We start from the raw sequence: 27791 nt of genomic DNA, 5'->3' as shown, positions 1-27791 counted from the left end.
GGTGAGGTGCTGGAACAGCTGCCCAGAGAGGCTGTGATGCCCCGTCCATCCCTGGAGGTGTTCAAGGCCAGGTTGGATGGGGCCCTGGGCAGCCTGGGCTGCTGTGAAATGTGGAGGTTGGTGGCCCTGCCTGTGGCGGGGGTTTGGAGCTTTGTGATCTTCAGGTCCCTTCCAACCCGGGCCGTTCTGTGATTCTGTGAATGAACCCACGCTCGGGTTCTGTTTCCTGTTTTCATTTCTGCTTTTGTAACGCTGTGTCTGTTGTGTAACTGAAGCTGCAACACTTTTGCAGCAGGAGATGAAAAACACCAGAACCTCTTGGAAAAGCCCTCTGTCCTGGGCTGCACCCTCAGCCTGCCTGCACAGCAAAAGCATTCCAGCACTCCTGCACATCTTTGCCTTTCGCCCCGCTTTAAGCAGCGCTGCCATCGCTCCAGGATTGGATTCAGCGTGCTGTGCTGGGCTCCTGGGCGTTAGCTGCTGCTCGATCTTTGAGGTCTTTTTCCAACCTCGGTGGTTTTATGGCTCTATGATCCTATGACTCACGTCGGGCGCCGCCGGGATGGGCGATGGCCCAGCAGTGAGTTGGAACCTTCAATGCATCCGATTCCTCCGTGTTCAGTGGGGTGGCATTCCTAACAGCTGGGAGGGGACGCCGCGGGTGTCCTCGTGCCGTGCTGCCCGCGGGGCTGGGCTCTGCTCTGCTCCGCCCCGGGGCTGGGGCAGCTATGGGTGGGGATATTGCCCAGCCCCAGAGCACAGCCCGACACCCGGTCCTGATACACGGCCCGACACCTGCAGGTAAGGGAGCTCCGGGAAGGGGCTGAGTGCTGGCACTGGGGGTCCGGGGTTGGACAGAGCTCTCATCCTTGGCGAGTTGGGTTGTACGGCTTTGCCCACCATCCTTCACGTATCGAGGTTGCTTTGCTTCGAAATCCTTTTCCCAGATGGTTTCCCAGTGCGTGGCAAAGGCTGAGCCTGGCAGGAGCCGACGTGATGGTTGGACTCAGCCATCTTAGGTCTTTTCCAACCTTAACCACCCAGCGAATTATAAAGTGGGACTTTCAGAACTCGTGGGGTTCGTTGGCACCTGCCTGGCTGTGCTGGGACTGCCTGCAGTTAGTGGGGCACTGGGTCCTGCACCCTGGGAAGCAGAGGGATGGAAAAAGCAGAAGGCAAATATCTGCACTGCCAGGTTGGGGCAGCTGAAAGTCATTGCTCCTGGCCGGTGCCTGCAGGACTGCTTGGAAGCCACGCAGGCTCTGTGCTGCCTTTTGCTGGGGGAAGGGTTTGGTGCTGGGGAAACTCGGCGTGATTTCCGTATTGCTGAAGCAGGTTCACTCAGACCTTTGTGTTGCTCAGTGTTTCTTTTGAAGAGAATTAGACTTCTCTGCTTTCCGTTTGGAATTTTCCTTTTTCCCTCCCATTTCTGCCTCTCCCTGTTTGTTTGTTTTTTTCTTTCTCCTCTCTTGGTTTATGAATGCACTCTTTGATAGCAGGAATTCAGCCCCAGGCCGCAGCATTTCTGCATGGCGCAGCTTCGCCTTTTGGGGTGGCTGCAAACCCCAAAGCAGACCACACGTCTCCCATAGGAACAGCACAGGGGGTCCCCCCTGTAGGACCCCTCCTCTCCCATCCCATCCCAGCTGCAGGCCAGGCCTTTGGGTTTGGGATTCTGTGGCACCTCTGGGCCCAGCAGCGGTTATGATGGAGGTGGTGAACCACAAACAGCCGTGTAACCTGGGAGGGGCACAAAACGACCTCACGATCTCCTCCTTCTTTTTGTTGTAGGAAAAATGTCGGACGGTTTCTCTGTGAGTATTGATTTCTTGAACAAACACGCAGGGGCCCCGTGGTGGTCATTGCGTGAAGGTGGGGACTTGTGGTGGGACTTGGCACAGCTGCCCAGGGAGCGGTGAGGAAATCATCCCTGGAGGCGTTCAGGAACCGTGGGGATGCGTTGTGAGGGATGTGGGCAGTGAGAATGGTGATTCTGAAGTCTTTTCCAACCTTAATGATTTTGTGATTCTACGATTCCGCGTTGTTACCAATCCGTGTAACACCAATCAAGGAGCATTAAGGGACTTTTGGGCTCTCAGCACCACTGGGGCTCCTGGCCGTTTCAGACGCAGCGCTTGGCGTCGCGCAGGCCATGAAGGCCAGGTGCTGGCAGCCCTACCGGATGCTGCCTGTCTTTCTCCTCCTACTCTCCCCTCCATCCCCAGCTCTCTGACGCCCTGCCTACTCACAACCCTGGTGCCCCCCCAACCCAGGGCTGGAACCAGCCCCCAGGTCCTGGGGCCTTCCCGGCATACCCTGGATACCCTGGGGGACCGGGACCGCATCATGGACCACCTGGTCCGCATCATGGACCACCTGGACCACATCATGGACCACCCGGACCATTCCCTGGAGGACCACCAGGGCCTTATCCGGGAGGACCAGCAGCAGCAGGACCCTATTCTGGAGGACCAGCTGCACCATTCTCCGGAGCACCAGCTGCTCCACTGGTAACAGCTCAGACATATTTGAAAGCTTTTGCTTTCTCTGGTTGCTCGTTGTGCTCAGCTGTGGGTGGCACCTGGGGTGTGTGTCTTTAGGAGTTGCATGAGCAGCCACACTGCTGTCACACCAACACCCAGCCCTTGCCTGACCGTCAGGCCTATGCTGCTCGCCAACATGCTGTTCTGCTAACACCAAAATCTCTGTCCTCTCCAGAAAGTCCCCTACGATCTGCCCCTGCCAGCAGGACTCATGCCTCGCATGCTCATAACCATCACGGGGACTGTGAACCCAAACCCCAGCAGGTATGGATGGGTTGCGACAGCGTTAAGGGGCAGAGTTCACTTTCTGAATAGCAAATAGCACCCACCTTCTGTGAAATCAAACGTGACTCAAAACGACCGTGCAAATCCTCCAGAACTGCCCTGTTGTTACCTAGCAGGCCCTGTGCATTTATGTCCGCTTGCTGCTGCTTTCCAGCAGCCCTGGGAGACAGCTCGTGTCTTCTGCAGAAAAAGCAGCTCACAGATTATTGCCTTTGCAGGTTTTCACTGGATTTCAAGAGGGGGCAAGACATTGCCTTCCACTTTAACCCCCGTTTCAAGGAAGACCACAAAAGGGTCATCGTCTGTAACTCAATGTTCCACAACAGCTGGGGAAAAGAGGAGAGAACAGCTCCTAGATTTCCATTTGAACCTGGAGCCCCCTTCAAGGTAACAACAGAGAAAAGAAATTAAAAAAAAATCTGTTATTCCCATTTCTTATTGCATTCTCCCTACTGGTGCTGTCATTGTGCAGCAGCTATTGGGCAGGTTGCTGTAAGGCATCCATTGTCACAGAATCACAGCATGGCCTGGGTTGCAAAGGAGCACAATGCTCATCCAGTTCCAACCCCCTGCTGTGTGCAGGTCGCCAACCAGCAGCCCAGGCTGCCCAGAGCCACATCCAGCCTGGCCTTGAATGCCTGCAGGGATGGGGCATCCACAGCCTCCTTGGGCAACCTGTGCCAGTGCCTCACCACCCTCTGGGGGAAAAACTTCCTCCTAAAACCTGCAGTGCAGTCCAGCTCTCTCCCCAGTCTGTTTCTCCTGCAAAACAAACGGGTGCACTCTGCCCTCCCTGCATTTCATGCTGCTTGAAAGGCGTAGTCATGGGACAGACACTGCAGCTGAATCATCAAGGAAGATGAGCACAGCAGGGCTCTGGGGAAGGCAAAGGTCACTGGTGTTCCTGCAGCTGATGGTTCCAATTTGGCTCACTTTGCATTTCTCTTTCAGCTCCAGGTGCTCTGTGAGGGGGATCACTTCAAGGTAGCAGTGAACGATGCTCACCTGCTGCAGTACAGCTTCCGTGAGAAGAAGCTGAATGAGATCACCAAGCTCTGCATTGCTGGGGACATCACTCTCACCAGCGTTTTCACCTCCATGATTTAATTAGCAAGCTGTGCCTTTAACACAAGTCTAGCACTCTTCAGAGAATTGTAACAGGAGTGCCTTGCTGTCTGATTATTTTGAAGCAATAAAGCATTTTCACAAGTAAAATTTGGTTTTGGTTAAGATGCAAGCTGTATTTGGATGTGCAAAAAGCCGAATTCTTGCTTTAGAATTTGAACCTCTGCCAGAGGATAATGACTATGAATCATTTCTGATTTGCAGGAAGAATATGTGGGAAAGCTGTATGTAGCCTACAGGCAGTTGTCCTGTGAATGAGTTAAGATAGGGCTGAAGATTACTGCTGGAAGTCCCAGATAACTGATCAATGTTTTAGCCTCAGTTCCTCTGTTAGTAGAGCAGTCATTCCTGTATCAAAGTAGTGCTGCAAAGTGGTGCTTTGGTTCTCTCTAAAGGGGAAACGAGAATAGGAATTGCATAGCCAGGCTGGGAAGGTTTGTGCATAAGTGACAAAGTGCCACTTCAGTGACCTAAGCAACTAAGCAACACCAGAGAACACTGAAAGCTCAAGTGTTCTGGTCAGGATCAGACAAGGCATTTCAGGAGGGGGCTCAGAGTTAAGGCTCGAGGAAGCAAAACTGCCCCCCTTCTCCATTTCTCAGCTGCTTAGAGTGGCCTAAATCTGCATATCCTTGTCACATTTCCAACCCGAGGGAGATGCACTCCTTACATACGCTGCACCCCCCATCACACAGAGCATGAGCCCTGTGGTTCTTCTCCCACCTCAGCACTTCTCCATCAGCCAAGAGCAGTTTCAGGGGTGGGGTGGAGGTTTACTGGCAAACTCAGCCCATGAGTCACGCTGGTAAATCAAGTATGACTCACAGAAGAGGGAACATTCTTCCAGTCTTGTCTGCAGAACAACAACGTAAGAGCCACTACTGGAGTTGTTTAGGATCTCTCCAACACATCCCATAGCCTTTTGTAACAGTTGCTTCATTTATCCATGGAGCTGCCAAACAACAACCCCAGCGTTCAAAGTTCTTGCCTAGGACCAGCACACCACGAGTAGAGCCACTGTTACCACTGTTCATTGCAGCTCTGAACACTGAGAAGAGGTATGGCCTTCAGTACCTAAAGGGAGCCTCTAAAGATGGGGGGCAACTCTTTGAAAGGGTAGAGAACAGCAGGACAAGGGGAAACAGCTTGAAGTTGAGGGAGGGGAGATGGAGGTTGGATGTCAGGGGGAAGATGTGTGCTGTGAGAGTGGTGAGGTGCTGGAACAGCTGCCCAGAGAGGCTGCGATGCCCCGTCCATCCCTGGAGGTGTTGAAGGCCAGGTTGGATGGGGCCCTGGGCAGCCTGGGCTGCTGTGAAATGGGGAGGTTGGTGGGCCTGCATGGCACAGGGGGGTTGGAGCTTTGTGATCCTTGAGGTCCCTTCCAACCCAACCCATTCTGTGAAGAGCTCTTACTGACTTGCCTTTTATCTTTTTGAAGCTATCTATAAAACCAAAAGTTCATTCCAGCACATTAACCTGGGTCAGGTCAGCTTCCTCCATTTATTTCACTGCTATCAGTACACAGCTTCCAAGTCAGAACTGCAGTCAAACAACAAAGCCCCAGATGTAACAACAATGCCTTCTGCTGAAGGGTTTGTGTGGCATTTGCTTAGCTGACAATAAAGGCCAGTGGAAGAATGTGTGCAGCACACAAAGAACAGCATCACAAGAAGCAGGCTGATCAGGCACCTCTTAAAAATATAAGAACTGGAGGTACTCTACTACATATAAACTCCATGTTGGAGTAGCAGGAACTGGCACACTCCTTGTGCTTAAATAGATTAGTCCAGATGAGAGAAAGATGCAAGAGGAAGCTGAGGTTAACAGCCAAATGTTCAAGGAGAGTGGTTAAGGGACTGCCAGATGAAAAAGAAAATGGAATTTAGCTTGAAGGTACTTAATGACACAGCTCACCACTGAGCATCTTCCCTATTAACACACTGTAAGGAATAGATATTATCTGGTTCTGAAATGCTTCGTAACAGCAGAAATTCAAGCAAGTGATTGTTAGGCAATAGGAAAAATCCCACAGGAAAGGAAAGAATCTAACCTCATCCCATCTGCTGATTAGGTGCAGTTAATGCACAGAGTACTGGAGCTAAAGGCTGCAACAGCACTGAATACAAAACAGTGCTTTGGGGTAGATAACAGGCACCTCTGGACAGACCCTCATCACAAATGGAGATAGGAGCAGCTAATGGAACATGTCTGTTACACAACCCATATCCCATCTCTCATAAAAACAACTCACGAAGTAATTAAGGCCAAGACAGAAGAGGTTTAAGGTGGACAGTTTTATAACTCGAAGGAGACAAGAAATACATGAAATTATAAACAAATAAGAATATTTCAGAATATTTCATTGGATGCAGGAGGTAAAGCCAGCAAACTGCACAGCAATATGCACAGAGCAGTGACTGCACCACTGCTCACAGCAGAAATGTTACCAAGTTTTCTATCAAGTTCCACTTGAAAATACCACAGGTGTCACAAAGAACACAGCTCAGGGGTTGCAGACGGTGTTCCAGACAGCTTCTGTTTTCTACTGAATACAATTTATTCATTTCAAATTTCCAGTCATTCATTTTTCTCCAGAGGGAGAAAGAGGAGAAAATACAATCAGGTCACTGAACGTTTCAGCTGCTGTGAACTTCTGGACGTTGTTCTTGACTGGAGTGAAGGGAAGCTCAGCATCCAGCATGGGCTATGGGAGAAATCAGTGGGAAATAAGCACTCAAAAGCAACTGGTGTCTGCTCTACAAACCAGCACTGCAAGGGCACACAAAGCAAGCTAATGGCAAATCCCCTATGGGCACACTGCAGCTTCACAACATGCACAGCAAAGGGAAATCTGAAACCCTTCCTGAAATGCACAGCAGTTTGGTGGATGCAGAAATGCTCACGTCCTTGTCTTTATGTGGTGCTTGGAGCTGTGCATGTCGCTTTGAAGAAGTCATTCACCACTGCAAGTTCCATGGCCTTCCTAAGGAATCCTGCAAGCTTATTTCTAGGCAGAAAATAAGGAGCCAGTAGGTGGTCCTTTATGAAGGCAGTCATTACTTAACGCAGTAATCTATGAGTTAAAGAGGATTTTTTTTCCTATTTGAGACCAAGAAAGTTGTACAACCAAGTTCTTTTAGCTGCTTGAAAGCTTTTGTACATCTGTTTTTCCTTGCTGCACCTTGCTTCTGTCTGCAGAAGATAAAACTATAGAGATGGGAAGGAACAGAGTTGGAAAACTCCAACTAAGTGGAAGGAAGAGGTCAGGTGGTTCATTATGTTAGTAAATATCTACAAGGAAATCCACAAGAAAAGTCATTTTAGTGATCAGCCTAAAGAGATCAGTCATTCTTCTGTTACAAGTCTCAATTTGTCCTGTGATGTATGCAACGAGGAATGAGTGTGAGCCAGGGCAAGGGGACAGGAATTGTGGCCTGCATTTATTAGAGTAAGCTGTGTGCTTTGGTTTGATAACATCACCCTCCAGAGCTTAATTTACTTCATGTAGAAACTGATTCTGCAGAAAAGGTTAATGGTATTGTTAACAAGCAGACTGTAGCCAAATAAACTGAAAGGTCAACTTACTGTATCTGAAGGATTTCTGTCAATGGAAGCCAAATCTCTCAAGAAAATGTCTGAAAAATAAGAACACTTTGTTATTTTCTTCTGAGGGTTAGCCTGATATTGCTAAGGCTGAAAAAACAGTATTGTTTCCTGCATTTACTGAAGCAAAACAGATCAGCTGGCAACTACTTTTACTGCAAGCCTCTTCTAGCAGCTTTCTGCTTCATGTACCACAGGGCAACTACATAGGAAAGCCATGGGAACTGTTTGTTCACGTGCAGAGCACACATAAGTCATGCTAACAAACACAGGTTTTGCTACAAGCACGCACAGACTCACAAAGCTACAACAGCAGTGATTTCAAAGAGTAATATTTAGACTATAAAGTCTGTAGAACAAACATAACCCAGCAATACCACAGACTGCAACAGCTTGAAGATGTGTACCCATCTGATGCGTTTTTGGTTCTCCAGGCTGAGTGAAGCTGAATCCAGTGCACGTAACCTTCTCTGGGCTGCACATGGTGGGATCTTGGCCCTGTTGCTCTGGAGCAGACAGTTCCATCTCTTCCATGTCATCCACTGCTTTTAATTCACTGCTACAGTTTTCCAGCACCTGAAAAAACAGGAATTTTAACTGTTCCTAACCCTCTGTAGAGCTCAGATGTCAGCTGTGTTTGCTTCCCAGAGAGGCAGAAGCAAAACATCAGCACAATCAGGACATAAAGCAGTTTGAATGACACCAGGAAGCTTCCTTTTCTGTTTTGTCTGTTGTAAAAGGCACTTTGGTAGCTTTGATGCAGCAAGCACAAAGGAGAAGAGGTGGCCAGGACATTCAAGGGAAGCGAGTTTACAAAAACCAACACACCTGTATTGTGTTAAACAATTCATACATGACATCTACAGGTCTCACTGGCAATTTAGGAGAGAGAGCTTTTGAACTTGAGCTTGTACAAAGGTCAGGAAAAGCAAAGCTGTGAGCTTAACACTGCGATTTATTTCCCGTGAACTATTTGCCAAGCACCCTCATAAATGGGATTATCTTTTAAAGAGTATATAGGGAAATTCCTCCACAAATGGATTTTGAACTTAAAGTGCCAAAAAGCATTCTGAGGTTGCTCTCTTGTGAGACTTTGCCTCAGAAAAATAGCACCAGCAATACCAAATGTTACAGATTGCCAGATTCTCCAGATAGTAGCATCACCAACAAGTGATTCCTCACGTGACTTGTGAAAACAGCAGAAAAAAAGAAGAGCAAACAGTAACAGACTTTAAAACACAAGCATGTACGTGTGCACATGTATGTATATACAAAGACTGCTGCAGCAATGTACAGATCCAAGAAGAAACAAAAATGAAGACCCTGGATTCCCAATGAAAGGAACTTCTATGGAGGCTGCATTCTGGACTTTAATGGCTACTCAGAAGCTGGCATGTCACCAAGCCCACAGACACATCAGGACACAGATTCCTCTGAACTCTGATGCCTGCGTTACCAACTATGCTCTTGCTGCACCTTTGAACAGTTTAACAGCCTTGTGCTTTGATGTGGCAACAGAGACCCAGAGAGCTAGAGACTATTATTCCTTTCAGGCTTAGCCCCCTAAATGCAAATCCATTTAAAAATTCACACCAGAAAAACAGGAGGGGGCTTGAAGGAGCAGTGCTGGGACAAGTGATGAGCATCATACAGCAGAGCCAACAAGAGCTCCAAAAGGTAGCTCCAAAAATAGAGAGAATGCAAGAAAGCTGCAGCAGTCTGTCCTACAGAACAGGAAAACGCCTCATCCTGAGGAACACCAAAGGTACTTTGAATGTTTGATCAGATATCCAGGTACCCAGGGCTAATAAAAACCAACTGTGAAACCAGCAGATCAGGTTTGGGCACTTGGGCACCCTTATCCTGAGTGGGACAGGGCAAGAAAGAAGCAAGTGGAAAAGCTTTGAACACAGCACTGAATTTCCTCAGGCAACGAGAGCTGCTGCAATAGGTAGATTTGAAGCATCAAATCACTGTTCTGCACACAAGGATAATGAATCAAGGTGCCTACCCACTTAAGATGTGAATATCTGTCACTCTTTGTCTTCAGTTAATAGCAGAAAGATGTTTAAAGGACATACATGAACTAAGCATGACTTACCCAGGTGCCCTGTGCTGCACCAGCAACAGGATTGTGTTCTTCTGCAGCTGGGGAAGTGCTGAAAGAGGAACAACAATCTTTTAATTCTTCTCAATCAAAAGATTGCAACATGCACAACTGATTTGAAATGAGCTCTCCAACTGTGTTTGCTGGTTTGGCACAAGTCAGCTATATAAAGTTTTCTGGACAAAAAAACCCCAAACTCCTAGCCTGCAATGAAGCAACATTTGGGCAGAGCTCTTAACGTCTGCTTGAGGGATGGAAAAGACAGAACAACTTCACAACCTTTGTCCCTCCCCCACTGAAAGAAAGTTAACACTTAATGGACATTAAGATTAATTCTTCTAATTGAAACTGGACAATTAGTTGCACAAAGCTCAATTAACAGCTGCCTGAACGTGGCTACCTTTGTTCAAGAAAACCACCAGGGAGAGTTGTTTCAGTGGGACATGGGTGCACTTCCAAACGCTGTGCTGGGTGGCAGCCTTCAAGCAGTGGCGTCGTTTGTTTTGCAGTTGTATCCTCAGGGTTACAAGGCACAGAGCTGCCCTGCAGCAAAGCTCTCCTGGATGATCTTGGAGCTGTCAGACCTTCCCAAGTCTGCTGCCCTGATCTGCGAGGCGTCTTTGAAAGTGAACCTAAAAAAGAGTATTTAAAGCTTTGTTACAACAGCAATTTCCAGAAGATGGAATGGTTAGGATTCTAGCTAGTAACACTCTACTTTTTCTTGTGTGTTTTACATAAATATTATATTTGTTCTGTACACTGCAAGCAGAAACTGAAAAAATGATGTGGTGGCAACCACAGCAATAAGTTACAAAGCTACCTTTACACCAGCTCAGCAATGTAGCACTACTACTCTTCACACAGAACCTGAAACAATGAGATTTGCTGTTCTCATTAGATCTACGCGGTGGAAGCTCTTGTCATGAAACTCAATATCTCATATTATATAATTTTGATAGAATTAAAAAAGATAAATTCCTAATTGATTTTTATAACACTCATTGAGAGAATCTTTGGAAACTCAAAATCATCTTTGGCACTTGAAATAGGGGAGAGAAGCAGCACAGCTGTTAAACCAGGATCACAGAAAGCACGAGCTTCACAGATTGCAATAAGATAAATGCCCAAATTACAGCCTTCTTTGGAGCTTCTGCTCAAGAAAAGCTTCCAGCAGCTTTCCTAGCAGATTGGAATATACTGCAATCTTGTTGCACATGAATTCTGATTACAGATGTGCTGTATTTGCAAGCTGGAAGCCAGCAAAATTTAGTTCACACTAATTCCAATTCCTATCTTACAAATAAAAGCCATCAGCCTGCACTGACTCTGAACGTGCTGCCTGCTAAGTCTAGGAATGCCCAGATGAAAATTTCATTGCTAAACGTACGTTAAGAAAAAAAATGGGTCCAACTGCTTGTAACTCTGTATGTAGGTAAAGATTTCACATCGTGCTGATTTGAGCAATTATGGCAATCATGCACAACGGTTTACTTTGGTTCCCTGACGTAACAAATCATTAGATGAAACATTAATTGTGCCTAGCACTGGAGTTATATCCAGCATAAACAGCATAATCTGTCTGCAGTGAGCTTGGTTCAAATCTCTTCAGCATTTTCAGGTCAGAGAAATAATGATTAAGCTTCACCCACCTGGAAAGCTTTTTACAGGGCTTTCAATTCTGAAAAATCCTGCTTCAAAAACCACTTTTTCTACTTCTGGTTGCTTATCCTGATACGCACTATCAGCAACTCCATCCTGCTTCATTTTATCCCTCATAGCAGCTTTCACAGCAGCAAGCCTCTTTCGGGCAGCAGTCCTTCCAGCTGCTCCCAGCTTTGGTTTACAGACCATATTTGGAACAGTCTGCTTCTGAAATAGAAAGAAAATAGAAGCTTCAGGCAAATAGCTGCACTTGAACATCCAGGAGGCTGCTGGACACAGACAGCAGCAGGCCTCTGCTAGAGACAAGATCTCTGTTTATCTCTAGAAAGTCTTGGTCTGCCATTTATCTGCCAAGGTTCATTTACAATGGCAGTTTTAAGTCAGTTTCTCACACCAAGTTCTCAGCTCACAAATACTTGGTATAAATTTTCCTTAGTGCTTTCTCTAACTGCTGTAGCTCACGTTTTTGAAAAGAGTGGGGTGCAGGGACTCCTAGTGGCACGGACATAAAGTAACTCATGGGCAGACACTCGTTAAGCAGTGAAGTCTCTCCTGGTATTCATATTTCAAAGGAAGTTTTGTGTCGTGTACAGTAACTACAGTTGAGACATTTATGGTCAGCTGATGTAAGACTACACTTCCTCCAGTTCCATGTATGGAGTTTCTTATTGATCTTCACATCATTGTTATGATCAGTTGAGCAGTCTTGAGGAATGGCATGGAGTTCAGGCAATGTGAACATGATTCTTAATGCTGAGTGATTAAGAACAGCTACATATTGCTTGGAGAAGAGAAGGCTCCAGGGAGATCTCATTGTGCCCCTCCAGTACTTGAAGGGAGCGGATAAACAGGAGGGGAATGGCTGTTTATGAGGGTGGATGGTGACAGGACAAGGGGAATGGTTTTAAAGTGAGACAGGGGAGGTTTAGGTTGGATATGAGGAGGAAGTTTTTCAGCCAGAGGGTGGTGAGGCACTGGCACAGGTTGCCCAAGGAGGCTGTGGATGCCCCATCCCTGCAGGCATTCAAGGCCAGGCTGGATGTGGCTCTGGGCAGCCTGGGCTGCTGGTTGGTGACCTGCACGCAGGAGGGGGTTGGAGCTGGATGAGCACTGTGCTCCTTTGCAACCCAGGCCATTCTAGGATTCTATATTCCAGACCAAAATGTCAATAAAATAACCTACATTAAAGCCTATTCTGCAATAATCAATCCCACATTTGGGGCAGTGTCAGACCTATTAATGCTCAGAGGATTAGCTGCCCATGGTCCTACCTTAATAAGTCACCTTTATCACTTAGCACTCACTGCTTCAAACTGCCAGGCATTTCTAAATTCCTGTGACACATCAGTGCCAACACTGGTAGCTCAGAGAAAATGTTTCACATCCAAAGGGTAAATTTCTGTTCCAAATTTAACTAATTTGCCTTACTAACAAAGAGTTCAAGGACTCTGTGAGCCACTGCTAATTCTCAGCTCTAATCTTCCCAACAGAAAGGAGCAACTAGTACCAAAAGCACCAATTCTGAGCACACATGCAAGATGCAAGGAAGGAAGGTGAAATTTGAGAAGAATTTCGCTGGACTTTTTGATCATCACCAACATCCATAAGCAGGGCATTAAAAGGAACTTTCATTTAAGAAAAGTATTCAGGACTCCAATAGCCTACCAGTTATTTTAAATATCTCAGTACATCGTTGTATCTGAATGCTTTAGGAGCCATACATACCTTGACAGCTTCTTTGCCTGGTACAGCAACTGGTTGCCATTTGTTATCTTGAAGCTTCTGCAGATTATCAAATTTCTTATTCACATCTTCAATCTATTGGAAATCCCAGAGAAGTCCAACTTTAATTTACAAGATTTACAAGATTCACACACACAAAAAACCACTGGTTTAGGAAGTTAGATGAAATGCACAGCCATGCTTATATTTGTTAAATACTTCTGCTTCAAACACCAAAGCAAACTAAACCTTTGCAATGGGGTTGGACTCCATGATCTCTAGAGGTCCCCCCCAAGCCCTACAATTCTGTGATTCCATGTAAACCAGCAGATGACCAGAAGAAACCTAAACTGCCCCCTGAGATACAGCAAGCCTAAGTTAGACATCTTTTTCCAGTAACTGGTTCTACAAAAGATTGCTTGACTGGTCCATGAAGTGTAAAACCACAGCATACCAGCTGGTGCTATTCACTGCTACAAAACGTTAAGCAAGGACGCATATTTTTAACAGAAAAAAATATCTGAGTCTGAATATTCAAATGAATAAAATAGATTCACTGCATTGTTTGTAAGTACCTCCATCATTTATTACAGTAGGTAAACCTGCAAGGACATACCTGAAAATTAATCATATCCCAAAATCCATCCAAGTCTGTACACATCGTTTCCTTTTCACCCCACTTGAATTCACAGTTATCCACCAGTCCTTCAAACTGTTTAAACCTTTCTGCTACAAGCAGTCTTGTCTGACCAACTGCTGTGCGAATGAGATCTTTAGCTGATGGTAACAAGAAACCAAGGGAAGAAATTAGAATATATTTAGAATATACTGGAATAAGCCATCATTCCACAACTGATATAAATAAGTAACTGAAGAGTTTGGAATCTGCTTGCTCTTTAAACTAAGCTCAGACCTGCAATGCAGTTTACCTGCAGCCCATCTCTCCACTGAAATCCTCTAACCTTCCTTTCAAACAAAATAAAAATAAAATTGCTACCAATTCTGCAAGTCTTTAAAATAAAAAAAGCACAGGCAAGTTAAAACATTTATATATATTTCTTAAATCTCATGCATTCAGACATACTTAGACTTTACAGAAAAGCAAGAGGCACTTCAACATTAACTACCAGCAGCTCAGCATTCACTACTGTCACTTCAAACATCACACTTAAGATGTAACATTAGGAGATGAGCCTACTATTACTAATTATGCCTATCACAGCTCAGTCTTACCATCCTCTGGAATGTCCAGCTCAAGTCTTCCATCCCACTGAAGGCACTGAGACATCAGTCTTTCTGTCTCAGATTGTAGAATGTTTCTTAAAATAAATAATGAGAAAAGTAATTTGAGGATGTTCCAACTGTTGTCACTATTTGTAACTGTTAATTATTATTCCCCTTTTGCTTTCAGACAAGTTACACAGTCTTTGAGCAGAACCCATTCGATTGCTTCAGTTAAGACTAGCTGTAATGTAATTTATATTACTTTCAAGCTTTATGTACACAGGATGGAGCATTGGTTTTCAGAATTTTATATTCTTTACTTGCTATTAACAATAGGAAAGGAAAGACAGCAATGATGACCACCAAAATTGCTACTGACAGACATCAACCATCATAAGCTACTGTTTGCAAGTTGTTACTCGTTCAGGACCCAGAACAGACAACCAGGAAGGCAAACAAATAGACACAAACCTGAAATAGGGCACATCATGCTCTTGCTCTCTTATATCACCCGACTTTGTTTCAGTCAGTGCCATTTCTGTAGATACAGGAATTGTTTCATTGGATCTCTGAATGGAAGCCTCTTTATCTGATTCGTGTGCTGAGAAATATGGAAGGCATTTACTCACAATCTGGTGAAAACTAGAAAAGGTACAGTGATCAACCATATGTGAACTTGATACCTTCTCCTTGCAAACTTGTAGTCACTTGCTGTTCTTGAATGTCTTGATCAGAAGGTGAAATCTGACTTCTTAAATTAGGCTCCTGTACCTTAGTTTCACTGGATTTTTCAACTGTATTACTAAGGGGAAAAAAAGAAAAAAGATATGCTTAAGAATTCAGAAATGTTGAGAAATTGACCTCAAATATGACCAAACACACAAGACCTCAAAATTCTGAAGACTATTTTTGGTTCACACAACAACTGCGATCAGGTGTATCAACAACTTGTTACACATGGAATCTCACGACAGAAACACCACTTCCTCTGTAGCATCACAAAAGCTGCATTGCATTTTAGGTTATTAGAAGCAACAAACTTACACTGGAGATTTGGAAAAATCCCAGAAGGCATCAGGTGACAAAAATGCATTTGCCCTAGATGGAGTCATGGGTGTAACTTTGTAGGCTGTTAGTCCTTCTAAGGGCTGAAACACAAAATTCTGTGGTGCAAAGGAGCGCGTTCTGGGTCTTCCAGAAGCAGAGTTGTTCTTTTCTACAGATGTCTGTTCCTGTTTAAGTTCTGATGCTGAACAAATCACTGGATCCAGTGGAGCATTTTCGTTCACTTCGTGTTTAAAAGGAATTATCTGCACAAAAGAAGCACCATATTACCAAATCACAAAGTGTTTACTAATAGATGTTAGCAGAATTGTAAGATGACTGCTTGAAAGCCAACAAAAAATAAACAATTTCAGGTAATTTGCTTTCTACAACTGCATGCATGTACAGAAGTCTTGATTTACCATAGGCCAACTAGCTTTTGACACCTGCAAATCATTCTCACAGCAGGAGTAGCAATTGACTACAAGGAATGTAATAATCCACTGAAGGGGCCAGAGCAGCAGAACACCTGGCCTAGTGGAGCAGTAATTCAAACCAGCAGATGCTTCTCTCACTGTTAGAGGAAAATGCTTGAAGGTGATGAGCTCCTCAAGAGCTGAGTAGCATACTGGCTCCAAATCCAACTAGGCCTGTGGAATAATCAGTTTATACACACAACCTAACTTAAAGGCTGAAGAACAAACTAACAAAAGTTGATAAATTCTTTACCCAGTGAGTAGTGAGGTACTGGAACAGGCTGCCCAGAGAGGTTGTGGATGCCCTGTCCTTGGAGGTGTTCAAGGCCAGGTTGGATGGGGCCCTGGGCAGCCTGGTTTAGCATTAAACGTGGAGGTTGTTGGCCCTGCATGTGGCAGGGGTGTTGGAGATTCATGATCCTTGAGGTCCCTTCCAACCCTGGCCATTCTGTGATTCTGTGATAGTCGAGGAATGCAGCCCAAGAAAAGGAGAGTACAAGTGCACTTAAAAGCAGAGAATGTTGTTGAAAGAGAAGGAAGTTCACATTCCTATGAGATGAGCGACAAGGCAATTACTCAGAACATTTCTGAGGTACCTGTACTGAGATATTGTTAGCTCAAATTAGCCAAAAGATCTGAGACTGTTTCTTGAGCAAAGATGCATCTTCAAGACACTGGAAGTTCTGTTGTACTTTAGATACCCTTGCTTGGAATGTAAGCTTTGAATTTTAACAGATTTCTTGTGGCAATATGACTACGGTTACAGCAAGGGCTTACCACCTGGCAGCATCTAGCAACTCCTGCTTGTGAAGAGATCCTTATCTGAATTAAGATTCAAGTGCCTTTTACCTCCTGTCAGTGTTTGTGCACAAAGAAACCAGCTTGAAGACAATGCTTGTACACAGCTGCAGTTGCTGAAATAGAACTGGAGAAGGGAGCTGTGGGGGAAGCACTAAGCGAGAGGGAAGAGTGGAGTGTAGGGAGAGGGAAGGAAACAGATGCTTCTGCACAGGACTGTCAGGGCATGAATGCATACGTGAATCATTTAGGAACCTGAATTGGAGGACACACTGCATTCAAATACAGTGGTCTCTACACAGAAGCAGTGAAGTTTGGTCTGCATTTTCAGTGGGATAACAAAAGTGACCATCTTTAATTATAGCTGGGAATCTTTTCCCCTATGATATTCGCCATGTTCTCGGCATTCAAAAACTGAACATGCATTTCATCCTCAGATTCTAAAGCCTCACATTATTATTCCCTGATCACTGAAGGGATGCATTCAGGGTAAGCTGCAGGAATAAATGCACCGTATGAAGTTTATGAACATTAGATAGAACCAGAAAACTGAAAAAGGTCTTTTTTCTTTAAGTAGTGGAAACATCACGTAAAAGATTTGTCATGCAAGATCTCAAGGTTAAATCACTGTCCAAAGCTGGAGGATTGGTAAACAAGTCATCCACACCTGCAAAGCAAATTTAGTCTTAGGTCTTAACAGTACAACATAAGTACAGTTTTGTCCCAAAATCTATCAGTGAGCTTCCTGTTACTTTGACACACGAGTACAACTATATTTAAGAAACACGTGCACTACTATTTTTACTGGCTCTTAAATCAGCTTTTCCATTTCAAATATTTCATGACCTACCTCTATGACATCAGGTTTGACTGCTTTCTTCTGCTTTGCTGCATTTGCTGGCTTTCTCTGTGACACGTTACCTGAAGAGGAACAAACTCCAAGTCAAAACACGTCTGATTAAAAGAATCATTCACCAGCATTTTCAAAAGATTGATGCAAAAGTCTGGTGGTTAAAGACAGGGAGAGATGGCTTTGCTTCTTGAGTGGGAGGGAACTAAAGGGCAGATACCTAATTGCAAGTGTTCATTCAAAAGAAAACCTGGCCTAGGATTTAACAGTCTAATAAGAGATAAATCACTGGGAAAAGAGATTCATTAAGCCATTAGCCTTCACACATCGTCAGGTGTTCAAAAGAGTCACCTCATTTCCTCAAAGGCTGAAGTGACTGAAGTCAAATGAGTTTAGATTGTGACTTTATGCATGGCACAGGACTTCTACAGATGGACCAAAACCATTACTATCATGAGGACAAGATCATACTACTAAAAATATCCCCTTCATTAAACCATCAAATTCCCCTACTTGAGTAAGCAAACATGAAGAAAAAATTCCTGAGTTGGAGAATATGGGCTCCCATCTTGTGCAGACATAGCTATTCTTTATGAGTCTTATCAATCCTTAAGCAGTAATGCACCAAACTGGCAAATCTTTACCAGTCCAGTTTTTGTTCTTTCAATCTATAATTATTGATATTGACAGCCCACACAGATGGATTTTTACAGCAAACTGCCCAACGTTGGTTTCAACATCATTATTTAAATATTCCAACAGAGGTCCAGGTGAGATTTTAAGTCATGGGTATTTGCTCAGTTTCTTATGTGACAATTTAGCACGATTGCTTTGGTCTATCTAAGTCTAAGATCTAAGGTCTATCTAATATCTATTCCAAAGAGATGCTACACAGCAGAATGTAGTGTGCTAACCAGTTCAGAACAAGCTGATATGTATCTGTAGAGCAGAGTGTCTGGGATAAACAAGACCCTAAAGACAATGCTGTCCTGGTGTATCACTTGACAGTGAACTTAACAGCAGTACAAATTCACACGTCGTTTCCAGTACTCACGCACACAGCATCAGCCAGAACACCTCTGTACACCATATGAAATCCTTAGATACCAGCTACACATGTATAGTTATACACAGCTATACTTACTGCCTCACTTACCAGTTGCAGCTGCAGTTGTTTTTGGCACCTGTCTAGCTGCAGAGGCAGCTGCTCTGGTGACTCTTACATTTGATGCTGTCTGGACTGAAGGCTGCAACACTAAGAAATATTAATTCCAGAGATTACAAAGCTTGCTCAGGTGATGTGTTTAAGTAGTATAATAAAAAGTTTTGGTTTTGCAGTGATCAGAAAGCTGTACAAGTAAATATCAGTTGCATTAGTTTGATAGAATCATAGAATGCCTTGGGTTGGAAGGGACCCATTGAGTTCCAACCTTCCTGCCACAGGCAGGGCCACCAACCAGAATCAAGGGGTGGTTTTGTCACTTCTGTGCTAAACAAAGGCAGCACAGCTCAGCCTTGGCATCAAGGCAATGCTCTGCAGAACCTTGACAGAAAACATCTTCATTGTACAGTAGTGCTTCCAGTGTCACGATAAGACCAACATATCAGCGTGCCAGATGCTAAGCACAAGGCTTAAGGAACCCTCCTCAGTGCTCCTGCAATCACTGAGTTGACATCATCCTATCTTTCAGATGAAGCTTTCTGGAGGAATAACTGGTAGTTATCTGCACAGCTGGAATCTTAAGCAACTCTGTAACACCCAATGATGCCTTGGTCATTACAGTAAAGCATTCTAAAGTGTGAATTTATTAAACTACGTTAAAGTATCCTTTAATTTTAATCATACCTGAAATATTTTTTTATAAAATATGACTCAAGTTCATGCACTGCCATCTTAATCGTTTTCATCCATGTGTTTTAGTACCTTTATTTACTACCTTCAAAACCAGCAGCATTAACACACACAAAAATTTAACAGCTCTTGATTTCATGCTCTGCCTTTCTATATCTGCAGGAAATCTAGTAGCCCACTTGGTTATTGTTAATGATATTTGTCTCTTACAATGCTGCTCTGCTTCCCACAGAATTGCTGTTTGATAAGTTGGGAAAAAAATTACTTGCTGAATAACCATAACGTTGGATTTACCCAAACATACACTTCCCTAACGTTTTCATGCTAGTGTTTAAGCACATAATGCATAGTCTTCATTCCCCAAAAGCATTATCAAATCTAGTGATCAATCTAAATTAATGTTTTAATTGTTATTCAAACACTGATGAGAAATCTGTTCAGCATTCACTGAAAGCATGAATGAAATTTATTTAAATAGACATCTGCTGCTTGCTGACTTAATTACATGGTGATGTGAAAATAACTTCACACTGAATTACAGAATATCATGTGTTAACTATTCTACATGACTTAGCATTAACAACTTGAAGCCTTGACACTGCAGCACTACCAGGAAGAATTTATTATTAAATGTATTCTCTACTTGCTTAAACAGAGATGGCTTGGGTTGGTTTTGTTTGATTTTGTTTTGTTTTCTCGAGAAATGTATGGAATCTTCACTCTGGAAGTGCAACAGCTAGACAGATACAGAAGGAGCTGTTTTGAAATATGAAAACAACAGATTGTGCTTGTCATCTATGGAAGCAGACAACCACACATGTGCTCAGTTACATCAGTGTGTATCAGCAGTTGGGGCTCTTGCTCCCTGTGCTGTATGCTCACGTGCTCTGCCAGAAGACTATTCTTTCTAAACCTATTTCAATGTCACGTTATGCAACAAGTTTCACGTAGCATAACTACTGCATAGTATCAAACTTCACTCAAAATATTTACAGCTCACATAATTAGCTGTTTTGGGGGACAGTTGTAACACCAAAATGCATATTTTACTTCTATCAGCTATCTCTTGTTTTTTCCAGTCATTTAATCTATAATAACAGCAGCAACATGTGATATTTCCCTTAGAGGTAAATAGGAAGCTCTGTATTGCTCCAGCTGTCAGACAGCTAGCAGCCATGCAATTCTGCCTATTGACCTCCTTCTCCCTTTCCTGCAGTGATCATCAGTAACCACAAGTGCATTAAATATCCTGCATTCCACCTCCCCCAGTCTACAGAAGCTACAAGTACATAAAACACCTACAGTCACATGATCCATAGTCTTTCAGCAGTTGCCTTTGTTCTAATTGCAAGAAACTGTCATCCTAAAAACTCTGTTGTTCCCTAAACCCCAACAACACACACACTGGGGATGTTTCCTAAAAACATTCCTTGCCTCACTCTCACAGTGCTACAACTACTGGCTCAAAAGAATAACAGCCATGTCCTTTCAGACCCAGACGTGGGATTGTTCTAGTTTCATACCTTTGCCCTTTGCAGCCATTTTCTCTGTGCTCATCTGCTTACGTGCTGCTTGTGTGGGGCGCACGCTCTGCCCGTTGGCACAGACCTACAAAGGAACATCACATTTCATGAAGCACCAGGATTGCCAAAGTGAAGTAGCCAAGCTTCTTTCCTCATCTTGCTCTCCTAGGCTCCAGTAAAACAAAAGGCAGGTAATATAGAACCAAGGTATTTGTTTTACAAAGGTTTTACAAAGGTAAAAATGCCAGTGATATTAAGGATAACTAAAATAGCTCATTTCAGATATTAAAATACCAACTAATTAAGATTTTATCTAACAGAATGAAGAAAATTACTCAGTTTACTCTGAAAGTAGATGGTAATTACTGTTGCATCTTGGTACATATTGTGTGATCTAAAAGCCACTTTTGAGGAAAGAAAAAAAAAAGATCAGAATTAACCCAGTTCTCCCTTTGCGCAGCCAGGATTGGAAACCTTCCAAATGCATTCAAATTACATAAGGCAAGATTGCTAGATGCAAATTATAGCTCCCTTTGCAGATTACTGCAGATGACATTCCTCAGAAAACCTACTTTTTAATACAAATAAAACCACGAGCCTATCAAGATTCCTAGTAAAATATGCCAACAGTGAATTGATTCCAACTTTTAGCAGTAAAGATTAATCATGGGTGATAGCTACAGTAATTGCTTTCCAACAACATACATCTTCATTTATAAGGCTTGAAGGCTGCAGCATTAAATGGAAGATTGCACAACTGCTACGTCTTCTTGGACTTCTAGCCACTGGTTCTACTTACTTATTATCCAAAATAGGTGGAAAGTACAAGACAAAGATCTTCTTGCATAGGAAATTCTCAAAATAAAACAGCTTCATACCCAGCTTGTTGAAAATAATACATTTGGCAGTGATAGTCTTACATACATTAATGTGGGGTAAAATATTCTACAAGTTAGGTACTTCATCAGTATGAAATTAAGATGCCAAATCAATCAGATTTCAGATCTGTCACTACAGGCTCCATGCAATCAAATGTATGGGGTCTGATGGACGTCTCAATCACACACCTTTAAACAGGTAGCTAAATAAGATGGCATAACATACAATAATGCTTTTAGGTTGAATTTTAAGAACAAGTGCTCTTCCCCACTGTGAGAGCAAAAACGTACAGTGTGTAACAAGCAGTCCATTTGCTGGGTTCAACTTTCTGAAGCTGCAGTGAAATGCAGAAGAAGAACTGACTTCATAGTCTGCATTCACAAAAGACTTTCTGCGGCCAGGAGAGCTTCACAGGTTCTCCAAGCCAAAGTATTTACTTTCAGTCTCATTACTGCCTCTATTCTTACTTGCATTCCTTGCTGACTGCAATAATATTTCACAGGGAAAAAGGAATCTGAAAGATCATTGCACTTTTCTCTGTATTGACTCAATCAAACTCTGTAGCTCAGTTCAACACAACGCTCAAATCACCACAATAAATTCTATCAGCTTGCTGAAAGCTTTTCTGACCTAATCTGCCCTTTTCATCAGGAAAACCTGCTTGGAGGTATCATTTTTCACATCAGAATACAACCCTGATTTACAGGCTCAAGGATAATCGCATCTTTTTCTCCCAGTTTATTCACTAAAGTTCATTTAAGGGACAAACCGTAGAGGGCTTCAATGCAGTTGATATCGCAGCCTTTTCTGTTTGGTTCTTGGCCTTTGATCGAGTAATCCTCTCAGAGAAAGCAGGAGCTGCCTGGAAACATTCCCAAGGAAACAAGGTTAACATACTCCTTTCTCTCCCTGCCATCACTGCCAGAGTGAAGCCTAAGTTGGTAAAGCAACAAGCCTGTGCACTTGAGAGTCCAAACATATCGAGTGATTTGAAAAAGTCAGATGGACTGAATACAAACAAGTTACCAGTTCTAAAACAGCTTAGCTCTATTATTTGCAGGTGAATCACTATTTTTTGAACCAAGGCCATAGTCACAACTACAAAAATTAACACATCTCTTATATTTCCTGCTTTGTTAAAAAAAAAGAATGAAATTACTCCATTACCATTCCTTACTACAAAATATTTATGAATTCTTTATACTACATTTACTTCACATAACTTGCATAAAACTTACATAACCATAAATTTTAACGTCATAAGCTACATAAGACTCATTTAGAAATTTAATGTTACTCTCATTACCTTTTCTTTTGGCTTTGTTGTTGTGGGAACTTCAGGTGCAAGTGAAAGAAATCCACATGCAGTAGGTTTATATAACCCAACTTTAAACACACCCTTTTTTGCTTTTTCTCTTTGTTCTTTCAGTTTTCGGAGCTCCTTCTCTTCTTTATAGCGTTGAAGCATTTCCCTGCGTTCATTCACCCTCTTGGTGGCTGCATCTGTAGATTGTTCTGAGGTAAAGACAGACATGATTTATTACATTGGAGATATTTTTCATCCAAGTCAAAGTCAGAAACTAAGCAAGTTGGAGAACTGCTAGACAAATGTTGCAAGACCCAAGATGAACACACCAGGTCAGCAAGAAGAGTACAAGGATGTGGAACTTTTAGAGCGGGTCCAGAGGAGGGCCATTAAGATGATCAGAAGGCTGGAGCATCTCTCCTGTGAGGAAAGGTTGGGGGAACTGGGCTTGTTCAGCTTGGAGAAGGAAAGGCTCCAGGGACAACTCATGGTGGCCTTCCAGTACTTGAAAAGTGCATAAACAGGAGGGGGAACGGCTGTTTGTGAGGGTGGATGGTGATAGGACAAGGGGAATGGCTTTAAACTGAGACAGGGGAGGTTTAGGTTGGATATGAGGAGGAAGTTTTTCAGCCAGAGGGTGGTGAGGCACTGGCACAGGCTGCCCAAGGAGGCTGTGGATGCCCCATCCCTGCAGGCATTCAAGGCCAGGCTGGATGTGGCTCTGGGCAGCCTGGGCTGCTGGTTGGCGACCTGCACACAGCAGGGGGTTGGAGCTGGATGAGCACTGTGCTCCTGTGCAACCCAGGCCATTCTAGAATTCTATAAAATGACTGCCTGGAGTACATGCCTATACTTTTCAATGTAAGTTTTATAACACAAACGCACAAACTGTCAGCTTGCTAAAAGCCTAAATTCTCTGCAATGTATTCAGTGATAAATTCCAGCTTACAAATACACGTCCTCAAATCTGCATGCTAGAAATGCTGCAAGTTCATGCCATTTTATAGTGTACAGGCTGCTCCTGCAAGGCTATTAGTTCTAAAGTAAACACTTAGGCATTAGATTGTTGATTAGCTGTTTTGTACCAGCTTTCTCTACTGAAATACTTGCATGGACTTTATGTCCATGTTCAATGAGTTGCAGTCAACTCTACAGTTGTGTAATTATCACTGGAAGCTGAAGATCAAGTCAGCTTTAGATACCAAATACTGAAGTCTGCTGGAAGCTCAGAGTAAATGACATGAAATGTGAGAGAACAAAACCTTGTGACGTGTCTGTCTGGAAAAACAAAACAAACCTACTGATGTTAAAGTTCATCAAAGATGACCAGGCTGGAATTTCTCAAGTTATGTATTTGATGTGATTCCATAGGGATTTGAGTCTTTCCTTCAATTATTTTTTCCTATCAAAATACTGAAGGTGGAGAACACTTTAATACCATTAAAGTTACTTAGTTCTTTAGCCATCAGCACACAGAAGAGCCACACAGGCAGAATCCAGTATGTGCAAGACTCATTTTCCCACAGAAAGGAGAAATTGACAAAAAGGAGTAAATTAAAAATAAAATTGTAAGATACATTGCCAATTTCTAACCATTCTTAAAGCCTGTGACAGATAGTTTTACAGAGATGAGATTATAAATCGAAGGTTCACTTCTTGAATAACAAAGCCATCCTAGCGAATATTAACAGCACAATGCATCCTTCCTTAAGAGGCTGTGGACAAAATTAAGACTAAAAACAGTCCTGGAGTCATAAAGGATGGTATTAAGTCTATTTTCTTGATAGTTATAAATTAAAACATGGAGACCACATTTAACAAATTAAAAAGCTATATAACCAGGCTTTACTTACTCTGTTTCAAACTGCTGTTCTCCTGCGAGCACGTTTCGCTTGCCCCACTTCCTTGAGAAATCCCCCTCGTTTTTGACACCTGAACATTGACATCTGTCAGTCCAAACTGTCTGCCCTTTTCAAACAACTTGTGTCTGCTCTCCTTTTGGAGCATGGATTTTCTGCGAGCAACTTTCGTTCTGATGGTTTCTGTGCTCAAATCCTTTTTGTACCGACCGACAAAGTGGGAGGTAGCAGCCATCTTGATTATCCTGGACAAAAATGGTAACGAGAGGAAAAAAGGAGACAAGGTTTGTTGTGCCCTTTTTATTCGAGTTTGTACGTCACAAAGATAGATCTAGCTTCTTCATTGCTGCATTTGCTCTGGTACATGTACAAATGACAGTTTCAGCAATGACTCTTCATTTTATGTAGTCAAGGTGCTCGTTTGCTTGCTGAGTAATCAACAACTCTGAGACAGAATTAGCAGGGAAGGCTTTGTCATTGCCAGGGACTGACTAGCCTGTTTTCAACACAGATGTTTTTCTCGTTAAGGAGACAAGCAAGCAAACGACAAGGTTGTAGGACAATACTTGGAAGCAGCATTGCCACTAAGCATTTACTTTATGCCCTATCTGATGGCAAGGCATTTTTGTCATGCATCAGAGTATTTGGCTCTGGTTCCTAATTGAGTTTCCAGGATGCAACTGTAACACAATAGCATTTATTTCCAGCAGGATTTCTGCCTACTTTTTTAACTTGAGGAAGACCTGATGAAAGCAACAGTTGATCCATACATGCTGTGCTTACTGCAATGCAAAAAGCACGAATCCCTGCACCCTACTGAAGCCTTTTTGAGAGTTCTCATGCTTCTGGGGAGGGGAATATAAGGTGAGTCTGTGCTCTGGGGCTGGCAGTGGCAGCTCCTTGTGCCCAACTTCATGGCAGTAGCTATGCCCAGAATAACTTGCACATCACTAGCAGGGCTTGCACAGCCATTTGGAAGGGCTTGGGATAGATATTAGAGACAATGAATGAGTCAGAAATCTATATGGCTATGCTTTGCATCTTTTTCTCCCCAATACGCTTAGCACTGCAGGAGGACAAAACAGCTTAAGGAAGTTTAAATGATCAAACGGAAATAAAAAAGCAAAACTCAGCTTAAAGTACCCAAGTCAGAGACCAGATGTCTTCCAAGTGATCCTGGAAGCATGTCCTGGTGCATGTCAGTACCAACTGATTGATTAATATCTTCCATTGGTTAATGTCTTTTCATTTTACGTTCCAACTTTCAGAAATTCATTAAAGATGCCAGTTAAGGATTGCAAATGACCAGATGGAGCCTACCATAGTTCACAGGTCATATTTACCCCAATTTACAGGTAAGCAATTAAAGAATGTTAATCCATGAACTTCTCCAATAATCATCTTTGGGCTGATCTTGTTAGTAGTTTCTATGGTGTCACTAAAAACCCTTCAGAAAACAGCTAGTGGAAGTATACCTCTACTCTCTACCTCCTACAATAGGCAGTTTTTTTTATACCCACCAAAAGAAAACCATTCTTAAAAGCAGCAGTTACCATCAAGACCCTACTGCCATCCTCTGTGGACATCATGGTGGTAAAGATGATAATATTAAAGATTTGAGAGGCTCAGCCAAGAAGTTTATCCAAACTAAACGGACATTTCTTTCAACTAAAAGCTAACTGCCTGTGTATGATCCCATCTGCTCACTTCTGAGCCTGGTCTGCTGGTTGGCGACCCTGCACATAGCAGGGGGTTGAAACTAGATTATCATTGTGGTCCTTTTCAACCCAGTCCATTCTAAGATTAATACAGGGTGCATCAATCCTGTAAGAGCCATCCCTCTAGATTCCTACCTTACTTGATTCCTCCTTAGAACTGTGACACTTAGCAAGCTACTCAAGGAGTCCATCTGCCCAAGGATGCGTACCTGGCTTTGTTAACATCAGAGTGATTCCCTCCTTATCTCTTTAATTACTCTGTAGCAGCACTCAGGCTTGGGTATCTGCAAAGAACAGGGGAGCAAAGTAGGGAGATACCATCCAAATGTACCAAAGTATGAGCAGAGATCATGAAGTTTCTGCCTGAGCTGTCAGAAAAAATACATGCCATTATACACAGGGAATCCTCAGGACTCCGACAATTTATAGGTCAAATTTCCAATGTTTGAGTCTCCTTATCTGTTCTCTATAAACACAGCAGCCTATCCAGACTGCACACATGTTTTTTAAATTGTGGAAGGCACCAGAGCCATACAGTAGCTGTTATGTATCAGGCAAGCTTACAAAAACCTGGCAAAGATTTTAACACATTTCAAGGACTTTCATGCTTTGTCTTCCATTTTAAGAAAGTGTGGCTCCAGCTATTGTACTATAGGCCTTCTTAGGTCCTTCTGCCACGGATAAGCATTAACAGCGAACTTTTAAGCTTTTTAAGATAAAAAAAAAAAAAAAAAAAAAAAAGCTTTTTTAAGCTTTTTAATTGCTTTTGAGCAATTAATCTTGCAGACACGATCGTGTGAAACCTGAAGAAAACAAATGCAATGTAGGTAGAGACAGATTCCCCACTCACTTTTAACACAAAGATACCTTCATCCCACATCCTGGATTAAGAAAGGCCAGGAAGAAAGCAGTAGTCTGTTATAGCCCCAGCGCTTACAGATTACAGCAAACACAAATAACATTTTAAAGTCGGAACGCGGCCCGATTCAGGACCCGGATCCTCGGGGACTACAGCAAACCGCACACCGCCTCCCAACTCCCCCTGAGGGCTGCCTCAGGTTCTCCGTCCCGAAGCCATTCCCGCGCTGCCAGCCCCGCTCATACCTTGCCGGGCCCGCCGCTCCGCTTCCCTCAGCGCTGCCGCCTCCACTCGCTTTCAAATTTCATCTGGCGCCTCTGATTGGCTAGCTCCGGCCAATCACCGGGCTTTCATTG

At 43.3% G+C, this 27791-nt stretch overlaps 2 protein-coding genes across 5 annotated transcripts; one reads left to right on the top strand and one right to left on the bottom strand.

The window, feature by feature from the left end:
• Positions 1-713: 713 nt before the first annotated feature.
• LGALS3 (galectin 3) lies at positions 714-4058 on the top strand. Of its 2 annotated transcripts, none has more exons than XM_042865383.1 (6): positions 714-801; positions 1792-1814; positions 2274-2510; positions 2719-2807; positions 3047-3215; positions 3780-4058. In XM_042865383.1, the coding sequence occupies exons 1-6, from the start codon at positions 729-731 to the stop codon at positions 3933-3935; spliced, it is 747 nt and encodes a 248-aa protein (XP_042721317.1). In that variant the 5' UTR covers positions 714-728; the 3' UTR covers positions 3936-4058. The 2 variants fall into 2 exon arrangements, with proteins under 2 accessions (XP_042721317.1, XP_042721307.1); XM_042865373.1 differs by having other exon boundaries at positions 2226-2510.
• A 1393-nt stretch (positions 4059-5451) lies between these two features.
• Positions 5452-27766, bottom strand: DLGAP5 (DLG associated protein 5). 3 transcript variants are annotated; one of them, XM_042872542.1, is made up of 20 exons: positions 27681-27766; positions 26786-26860; positions 24853-25103; positions 23000-23208; positions 22463-22555; positions 20815-20899; positions 18596-18694; positions 17440-17510; positions 15316-15581; positions 14955-15073; positions 14743-14872; positions 14281-14366; positions 13664-13824; positions 13051-13143; positions 11313-11532; positions 10064-10295; positions 9658-9715; positions 7934-8132; positions 7539-7588; positions 5452-6657 (listed from the first exon to the last, which is right to left on the bottom strand). In XM_042872542.1, exons 3-20 carry the CDS (start codon positions 25091-25093, stop codon positions 6535-6537), a joined length of 2535 nt encoding a protein of 844 aa, XP_042728476.1. In that variant the 5' UTR covers positions 25094-25103; positions 26786-26860; positions 27681-27766; the 3' UTR covers positions 5452-6534. The 3 variants fall into 3 exon arrangements, with proteins under 3 accessions (XP_042728476.1, XP_042728484.1, XP_042728493.1); XM_042872559.1 differs by having other exon boundaries at positions 5453-6657; positions 7964-8132; positions 27681-27765; XM_042872550.1 differs by lacking the exon at positions 27681-27766 and having other exon boundaries at positions 26786-26944.
• Between the last annotated feature and the right edge of the window lie 25 nt (positions 27767-27791).

Source organism: Lagopus leucura, unplaced genomic scaffold, assembly GCF_019238085.1.
Source record: "Lagopus leucura isolate 7727_CA_CO unplaced genomic scaffold, USGS_WTPT01 Super-Scaffold_1, whole genome shotgun sequence".
In the NCBI taxonomy this organism is placed as follows: Eukaryota; Metazoa; Chordata; class Aves; order Galliformes; family Phasianidae; genus Lagopus; species Lagopus leucura.
This window is presented reverse-complemented; position numbering and strand designations above follow the sequence as displayed.

Excerpts from the sequence above, each read along its gene's own strand:
- DLGAP5 (XM_042872542.1), bottom strand. The coding sequence starts at position 25,093 with ATGGCTGCTACCTCCCACTTTGTCGGTCGGTACAAAAAGGATTTGAGC. Across the intron at positions 22,556-22,999 it reads CAACAAAGCCAAAAGAAAAG|GCAGCTCCTGCTTTCTCTGA; the intron begins GTAATGAGAGTA and ends GAATGTTTCCAG. Across the intron at positions 7,589-7,933 it reads TCAAGCTGTTGCAGTCTGTG|ACATTTTCTTGAGAGATTTG; the intron begins GTATTGCTGGGT and ends CTTATTTTTCAG.
- LGALS3 (XM_042865373.1), top strand. The coding sequence starts at position 729 with ATGGGTGGGGATATTGCCCAGCCCCAGAGCACAGCCCGACACCCGGTC. Across the intron at positions 1,815-2,225 it reads AAATGTCGGACGGTTTCTCT|CTCTCTGACGCCCTGCCTAC; the intron begins GTGAGTATTGAT and ends CTCCATCCCCAG. Across the intron at positions 2,808-3,046 it reads GTGAACCCAAACCCCAGCAG|GTTTTCACTGGATTTCAAGA; the intron begins GTATGGATGGGT and ends TTGCCTTTGCAG.